The following is a 9,391-nucleotide window of genomic DNA, read 5'->3' on the forward strand; positions in this document are numbered from 1 at the left end:
GTGTTCCCTTTAAAATACAGATCTTAACTTGGTTAATCAATCTGGTATTCTTTAAAGGAACAAAAGGAAGGAATGAATTTGAGCACTGACCTGTGTTCAACCAGCAATTATTACAACAGAATGCACAAAACAATCACAGACAACTGCTATTTAAAATATAGTAGAATTTAGTAACTTCAGCATTATTAATGGCCAATCAATAATCCATCCATCCATCCATCCATCTTCATCCGCTTATCCGGGGTCGGGTCACGGGGGTAGCAGCTCCAGCAGGGGACCCCAAACTTCCCTTTCCCGGGCCACATTAACCAGCTCCGACTGGGGGATCCCGAGGCGCTCCCAGGCCAGGTTAGAGATATAATCCCTCCACCTAGTCCTGGGTCTCCCCCGAGGCCTCCTCCCAGCTGGACGTGCCTGGAACACCTCCCTAGGGAGGCGCCCAGGGGGCATCCTTACCAGATGCCCGAACCACCTCAACTGGCTCCTTTCGACGCAAAGGAGCAGCGGCTCTACTCCGAGCTCCTCACGGATAACTGAGCTTCTCACCCTATCTCTAAGGGAGACGCCAGCTACCCTCCTGAGGAAACCCATTTCGGCCGCTTGTACCCTGGATCTTGTTCTTTCGGTCATGACCCAGCCTTCATGACCATAGGTGAGGGTAGGAACAAAAACTGACCGGTAGATTGAGAGCTTTGCCTTCTGGCTCAGCTCTCTTTTCGTCACAACGGTGCGATAAATTGAATGTAATACCGCACCTGCTGTGCCGATTCTCCGACCAATCTCCCGCTCCATTGTCCCCTCACTCGCGAACAAGACCCCCAAGGTACTTGAACTCCTTCACTTGGGGGTAAGGACTCATTCCCTACCTGGAGAAGGCACTCCATCGGTTTCCTGCTGAGAACCATGGCCTCCGATTTAGAGGTGCTGATCCTCATCCCAGCCGCTTCACACTCGGCTGCGAACCGATCCAGTGAGTGCTGAAGGTCACAGGCCGATGATGCCATCAGGACCACATCATCTGCAAAAAGCAGCGATGAGATCCCCAGCCCACCGAACTGCAACCCCTCTCCACCCCGACTACGCTCGATATCCTGTCCATAAATACTACAAACAGGATTGGTGACAAAGCGTAGCCCTGGCGGAGGCCAACTCTCACCTGAAACGAGTCCGACTTACTGCCGAGAACCCGGACACAGCTCTCGCTTTGGTCGTACAGAGATTGGATGGCCCTGAGAAGGGACCCCTCACCCCGCACTCCCGCAGCACCTCCCACAGTATCTCCCGGGCACCCGGTCATACGCCTTCTCCAGATCCACAAAACACATGTAGACTGGTTGGGCATACTCCCAGGCTCCCTCCAGGATCCTTGCGAGAGTAAAGATCTGGTCCGTTGTTCCACGACCAGGACGGAATCCGCATTGTTCCTCTTCAACCTGAGATTCGACTCATCGACCGAACCCTCCTTTCCAGCACCTTGGAGTAGACTTTACCGGGAGGCTGAGAAGTGTGATACCCCTGTAATTGGCACATACCCTCTGGTCCCCCTTTTAAAAAAGGGGAACCACCACCCCGGTCTGCCACTCCTTAGGCACCGTCCCAGACTTCCACGCAATGTTGAAGAGGCGTGTCAACCAAGACAACCCCTCCACACCCAGAGCTTTAAGCATTTCTGGACGGATCTCATCAATTCCTGGGGCTTTGCCACTGTGGAGTTGTTTAACTACCTCAGCAACCTCCACCAGGGAAATTGATGCCAATCCCCCCTCATCCTCCAGCTCTGCCTCTACCATAGAGGGCGTATTAGTCGGATTTAGGAGTTCCTCAAAGTGCTCCTTCCACCGCCCTATTACCTCCTCAGTTGAGGTCAACAGCGTCCCCATCCTTACTGTACACAGCTTGGATGGTTCCCCGCTCCCCTCCTGAGGTGGCGAACGGTTTTCCCGAAATACTCCTTCTTCAGTCGGACGGCTTCCCTGACCACCGGTGTCCACCACGGTGTTCGTGGGTTACCGCCCCTTGAGGCACCTAAGACCCTAAGACCACAGCTCCTCACCGCAGCTTCAGCAATGGAAACTTTGAACATTGTCCACTCGGGTTCAATGCCCCCAGCCTCCACAGGGATGCACGAAAAGCTCCGCCGAGTGTGAGTTGAAAGTCTGTCGGACAGGGGCCTCCTCCAGACGTTCCCAATTTACCCGCACTACCCGCTTGGGCTTACCAGGTCTGTCCAGAGTCTTCCCCCACCCCCTGACCCAACTCACCACCAGATGGTGATCGGTTGACAGCTCCGCCCCTCTCTTCACCCGAGTGTCCAAAACATATGGCCTCAGATCAGATGAAACGATTATAAAATCGATCATTGACCTTTTGGCCTAGGGTGCTCTGGTACCAAGTACACTTATGAGCATCCCTATGTTCGAACATGGTGTTCGTTATAGACAATCCATGACTAGCACAGAAGTCCAACAACAAACAACCACTCTGGTTTAGATCAGGGAGGCCGTTCCTCCCAATCACGCTCTCCATGTGTCTCCATCATTACCCACGTGCGCGTTGAAGTCCCCCCCAGCAGAACTATGGAGTCCCCGACTGGAGCCCCCATGCAGGACTCCACTCAAGGTCTCCAAGAAGGCCGAATACTCTGAACTCTTGTTTGGTGCATATGCACAAACAACAGTCAGAGTTTTTCCCCCCACAACCCGCAGGCGTAGGGAGGCGACCCTCTCGCCCACCGGGTTAAACTCCAACGTAGCGGCGCTCAGCCGGGGGCTTGTGAGTATCCCCACACCCACCCGGCGCCTCACACCCTGGGCAACTCCAGAGAAGAAAAGAGTCCAACCCCTATCCAGGAGTATGGTTCCAGAACCAAGACTGTGCGTAGAGGTAAGCCCCCACCAGATCTAACCGGTAGCGCTCCACCTCCCGCACAAGTTCCGGCTCCTTCCCCCACAGAGAGGTGACATTCCACGTCCCCCAGAGCCAGCCTCTGCTGCCCGGGTCTGGTCCGTCGAGGCCCCTGACCTTCACTGCCACCCATGTGGCAGTGCACCCGACCCCAGCGGTTCCTCCCACAGGTGGTAGGCCCATGGGATGGAGGGATGTCTGCCACGTAGCTTTTTCGGGCTGTGCCCGACCGGGCTCCGTGGCAAACCCGGCCACCAGACGCTCGCTGACGAGCCCTCCATCTGGGCCTGGCTCCAGACGGGGGCCCCGGGCTTCCTCCGGGCAGGGTCACTTCATCCCTTCCTCGATTTTTCATAGGATTTTTGAACCATTCTTTGTCTGGCCCCTCACCTGAGACCACTTTGCCTTGGGAGACCCTACCAGGAGCACCAAGCTCCAGACAACACAGCCCTCAGGTTCATAGGGACACACAAACCTCTCCACCACGATAAGGTGATGGTTCCCGGAGAAGGCCAATCAATCATACTTCGATCAATTAAAACCAATGTACCTTTTTTCAAACTACAACCAAAACAATGCAAAAACAAACCAGCATGTGATGAGACCCTCTGTGTCTCTGTGTGCGTGTGTGTGAGTCTGGCCTGACGGCAGGTGATATGGGCACGTCTGCGGGCGTGGCGCAATAGAAGGGTGCACCTTCAACCATACAGGGGCGGCGCGGTGCATCGCTTGTGTTCAGCGAGCAAAGTAAAGACCTGTGAGGGTTGAAAAAAATCAAGGCTGCCAGACTGCGGCGGCTGCCAGACTGCGGCGGCTGGCGGCAAGGAAGAGTCAGAGCCAAGATCAGGCTCTGGAAGAATCATGGCCATTTGCTCATGAATGACGGTGACTTGTCCGTCTGGGGCTGGCAGACTGCTTCCATGATGAATTGGCTTCAGGGTGTCGACCTGAGCCTGACTGTGTCCACGGTGGCAGTCAGTGACTGGGCCCGGTTTCAGGTGGTTGTGACCGGTGTCCAAGTCTTCTGTGTCACTGACACAGAGGTGAATAGGATGCACAAGGGTCACCCTCTGGGGTGGAGCCCAGGCAGAGTGTGGCTTTGAGCTACACAAAGTATCCACTGCGGTGGATGAAAGTTTTGATCCAGTGTTACCGCAAAGGGTTTGGAAGTTTTCTTCCTCTTTAACGAGTGGAGAAGATCTGGCTTCTTCAGGAAGCAGGATGTTGCAATCAGAAATTAGCTGGGGTGTCTCCTTGAAGGGTGGAGCACCTGTTTCCAGCAAACGGGTCACTAGAGGCTCTTGATAACTCTCAAATATGACCAGCTCTGACACCTCCTTACTGGAGTTCACTAGGCTGCTAGCCATGGTCTCTGAGTAGACCGAGGTGACTGGAGGCTCCGAGGGGAGCCAAGTAGGTTAATCCAGGTTGGCTGGAACGTTGGATGTGGTAGGAGGGTCAGGCCCAGGGTCAAAGGCCGAATCCCGTGACTCTTGGACGTGCAAAGGTGTCAGTTTACCTACCCGTTCTGTTGGGTCAAACCGGACAATTTCTTCGGAGTTGGAGAGGATCATGCAGCCAAGGCTCGATCTGGCGAGTGCTCAGATGTTTTTGGAGCCGGCGGGGGCCGTTCGGAACACATAATCGATGGGGAAGTAGATCACATACAAATACACGGCATGTTATCTTGGTAGTTATGTTAAGTTAAATGTTAGAGAAGTGAATGTTGCTACATGGTAGGTAGGCTAGGCTGTCACGAGGAGACCGCGCACCATGCTACTGAACGAGACCTTAAGGACCGTAACCAAAGGTACTGCATGAGTCTATGTTCAAACGGGTGTCTAGGTTCTCGGCAAGTTTGAGTTATCAACCGATCCCAGAAGCCTTATGTCTCGTGCATTTTAGAATTGTGTTCATGGAAAATCATAGGCTACATTACCAAGGGGAAAGTATTATATCACATACAAATACACGTAATGTTATCTTGGTAGTTATGTTAAGTTAAATGTTAGAAGTGAATGTTGCTACAGTTATTTTTATTTTTCTCTCCTATTACTACAGCTCAGACGACTGATTCGAAATTCTCCTCATCTCTCCATCAAGTGAATGCTTTTGTATCAGCTAAAACTGGGGATAACTTCACTGTGCGATGTTTCTGTGAAGGCAATACTGCTGCAAGGTTTTACTGGTGTAAGCAAACTCCAAAACAGGTAAAAATCACTTGAAGATCACATATTTCAGAACTCTGCTACTTACTACTGCACAAGAAGCTCTTCATACAAGTTTGAATTTTGCAAGGGCGTTACAGTCAATGTAAAGGGTTCAGGTTTGAAGGTCCCAGCTACGGTCCATCAGTCTTCATCTGATAGTATCCAGCCAGGAGGCTCTGTGACTCTGAACTGTATAGTACACACTGGGACCTGTGATGGAGAACACAGTGTTTACTGGTTCAGTAAGTCAGAAGAATCTCAGCCAGGACTCATTTACACCCATGGAGGTAGGAATGATCAGTGTGAGAGGAAACCCAACACACAAACACACACCTGTGTCTACAAGCTGCCGATGAAGAGTCTGAATCTTTCTCATGCTGGGACTTACTATTGTGCTGTTGCCTCATGTGGACACGTTCTGTTTGGAAATGGGACCAAGCTGCACTTAGAGGGTAAGGAACTTTCTTGTGTGGTGTTCCTATTTTTGTTACACAGCCAATGTTCCTGGGTCTGGTGGACCCACCACATTATTAGGCTTTTAAATCAATACAGCCATAACAATGTATGTAAAAAATACTTAATAGATGTTTACTTTAGCTCAATTACCAATGATATAGACATCATTTATGGTTCATATTTGCCATTTACCCCTGTGAGATCAAATTTATGATCATATGATCATTTTCGTTTTTTGTGAGAAAAGGAAAAGGAAATTCAATTATAAAAAAAGGTCCAAAAAATAGAAACAAGATTTTTGATCATTATTGGTGCTTATTTCTTAAAACTTAATCAGAACAGGTGAAAGTGCTTTAAATGTAACAATTTTGAAACTTTGTGTGGGAATAGCAGGTGCAGAAAGACAACATAGTTTCATGGCACCTACATTTAAATACACTCGGGTCCAGTAGACCTGAACACCTCATATGCAGTGTTGGGTGTAACGCTTTACAAAGTAAAGTAAAATTTGGTAACGAAACGTAGTTCCTTTTTCAATTCGGCGCAATGTTACTTTTCCCAGGGACATTTGACGGCGACACTGCCTTCTGCCTTCTGTGTCGGTTGAACGGACATGCAAGGATTTCCAGAAAAGAGGCTGTATGTGTCTATGACAATGCACAGACCATTGTGGCTGTGCGACCGGTACAAGTCGATACAGACATTACATTAACTAACACCGTGTAACGCCGATGCCCTGCTGATGTGCATTCAACCCGCGCTGGACCCGTTCATAATGAATCAGCCGTCACTCTGTGAGTAGAGAATCCAGCCTGCAGTGGAGTTCAGACACTTCACTGATAAACCAGAGATTGGCTTTATGGTCAAAGATAGTTTTTGTATAATTAACTTCAGTCTCTGCCAGAGACCCCTGCTTTTAAAAGTAACGTAAAAGTATCGAGTAAAGTAAAAAGTTACTTTCCATAGTGGGGTAACTGAGTAAAGTAACGGATTACTTTTTTGAGAAGTAACGAGTAATGATCAAACACTACTTTTAAGTACAAGTAACTTCCCCAACACTGCTCATATGTAATAGTTCTGTGTCAGCCCGGTCTCACCGCAGGTCGTGTAAATGTCACGTTATTTTTAATCTATTGATTCACGGGGACGTTTTTCTCGTTTTTTTACGTGGTGGCCAGCACGAAAATGTGAAGTTATGCATTTCAACGGGAAGCATATTTCGTGGCCACAGCATGAAAATGGACAGCACAGGACCTTCACCCGGGCGAGCGGGGTTTGCGTCCCCTGTGTGGCGTTTTGTTTTCCGTAGTCTTCCTAATCATAACCGTCCCGTTATTGTCACGTGTCCCCCGCGGCCATCTCCCGGCGTGTGAGGCGCCCTTTCCCTGTAGTGTTTTTCCTAAACCCAACCTCCGCGGCCGTCTCCCGCCTGCGGCCGCCTCCCAGCATTTGGGGCATCCTTTTCGGCCGTCACCCGGCCTTCTCCCGGTAAAAACAACGTGCCCGTGAACACGTATCAATAGATTAAAAATAACGTGACATTTACACGAACTGCCGTGAGACTGGGTTGTATGTGTAGGGGGGGGTGTACCATGTGGAGTCATTGAAAATAAGACATTTTTTATGTTCTTCACAGAAAATGAGCCAAGGCCAATGAGTTTAAGTTAGAAGAAATAATAAATAGCATAATTTTTCTTTTAGCAAACATTGAAAATGGGTCCCACAGACCCGAACACCACACAAGGGTTAAGGCAAATTTTGGATTTTGGCTATATGCATAAAATTGACTTGACTAGTCATTGTAACTTACTAACCAAACGTGGGATAAAAACAGGAAATATATTGAAAGTCTGTCTCTCTACAGATGAGGTGGACTCTCCTTTTTTGGAGTATTTCTTGAGTGCAGCTTTGGCTTTCACCACCATCCTGAGTGTTTTACTGGCTTTCTCAGTGTACAAGGTGAACAAAAGAAACAGCTGCCAAACTGCAGGTAATTGGTACTTTTTCTATCTGGCAGATTGTGTTCACTGAATTTTGCTTGTAATAAAATGTTTTCTGTGTTCTACAACCAGTGAACCACACAACATTTCCATCTCCCTCCACAGCGAGTGCAGAGGTGTGTACAGTTTTGACGTTTTCATTAACCGTAAAAGAAAGAAATAGCATCACAATTAACTGTGTTGTCGACATAATTTTGTTACCAGGGTTACCAAGATGCAGACAACGTCCATTATGCTGCTTTAAGTGTCAACCTGCCCAACAGATCAAGAAGACAGAGGAACAACACCAACGATGAATGTGTGTATTCCAGTGTCAAGCAGTAGAACTGGACATTATTTCTACGTTCTGAGTAAGATGGCAGATTCTTCTTATAATCTCTTTGATTATGTACATACATAGATGTAGATTTTTAGATAAATATCTGTATCTTTCATTGGTCTAGGATGTAGTGAAGAGAAGACGGATAGGAATGGACAGAGTTATCAGTGGAAAGAGAAGTTTAAATGATCTATGTTGTTCTATGAGACTGTGTGAACTGTTGTTAGTTGGCCCTTCTCCAATGAATCCTGTTGATTTGCAGAGGAAATTTTAGAGAATAATTAACCAAACAAAGAAGTTTCATGTCAGTTCATTTAGAAAGCCGGATTGATTGATGCTGTACAACAACCTGGTCTTTGGCTATCAGGGCTCGGATTCATTTACCAATAAGTGGCATTATTTGTATTTTATCCATAATTTTTTGTTTTGACCTAATTACATGTATTGTGCATTTCCATCAACATCTTGTGTTAAATAAGAATAAATCAATCAAATCTATTGAAGGAACACTAACAATGTTTGTGTGCTTCTGTTCAGTCCCTGGTACTGTAAGGTTACTGTAAGGGGCAGTGGTGACCTAGAGGTTAGAGAAGAGAGCTTGTGACTGAAAGGTTGTCTGTTCAATCCCCAGACCAACAGGGTGGGAAAGAGCAGTGCTTGTCCTTTTTTGAATTGATTTTTAGCAAAAAACCCTTTGATCTTTCACAAATATGTGCTCTTTCATTTGTAATTACTTCCACCAACTAGTCAAAGTATTCTCGTATGCGTAGAATCTGCCATTCATCATTCAGAATACTACCATGTTGCGCCTTCATCTTTAAAATACGTTCCCATATGTCCCAAAGAGGGACATACCTTCGCGTTTCGCGCTTTTACACTCAGTGGCGCCGTGACGAATGCCAGGGAGGGGGAGAAGATTACTCAGCGACTGCCGGCAGATTTGAAAGCCGGTTGAAGATGGAACGCCTGTCTAGGACATGTAACAGAGGCGCCAAGGATGTTACAAAGAGAATTAAAACAACAGGCAAAGCAACAAGACCAAAGTTAATATTGGAGTGGCTTTTCCAAGATGGAAAGAGCTCATAAGGAGCAAGGATGTTAAAAGGGATACCGAAGTTGCTCGCTTTCTTCTCAAAAGGTAATTCTGCCTATTTGTGTAAATTTGAAGTTTTATAGTTGATTGGCTAACTATAGCATGGTTGTGCATAACGCTAGAACGACGTCTAGGATACCTTTCCTCGCGTCGATGAAAAAAAGATTGTCTACCTTATAACATAAACGTAAGCATATGTGTCGTGATTTCCCTGGCAGACAACTCACGTAATGTGCAGTTGTAACACAGACTAGCTGGAGATACTAAGAGCTGATTTCAGTTTCATTGACATTGTTCATACTGCTCAGAGAAACATATTAAACACACAAACCTCCGTTGCTTCTCTCCTACGCTGTAAACATTGCCTTATACTATTAATCTCGTACAATATACAGAATAATGATAGCAC

General features: G+C 47.5%; 1 protein-coding gene across 1 annotated transcript; it reads left to right on the forward strand.

The window, feature by feature from the left end:
- Window positions 1-5,370: 5,370 nt before the first annotated feature.
- Window positions 5,371-8,383, forward strand: LOC144514808 (uncharacterized). The gene is made up of 4 exons (XM_078245636.1): window positions 5,371-5,566; window positions 7,435-7,560; window positions 7,643-7,686; window positions 7,775-8,383. Exons 1-4 carry the CDS (start codon window positions 5,467-5,469, stop codon window positions 7,892-7,894), a joined length of 390 nt encoding a protein of 129 aa, XP_078101762.1. The 5' UTR covers window positions 5,371-5,466; the 3' UTR covers window positions 7,895-8,383.
- The last annotated feature ends 1,008 nt before the right edge of the window (window positions 8,384-9,391 follow it).

The sequence above is a fragment of the Sander vitreus genome, unplaced genomic scaffold, assembly GCF_031162955.1.
Source record: "Sander vitreus isolate 19-12246 unplaced genomic scaffold, sanVit1 ctg699_0, whole genome shotgun sequence".
NCBI classification, from domain to species: Eukaryota; Metazoa; Chordata; class Actinopteri; order Perciformes; family Percidae; genus Sander; species Sander vitreus.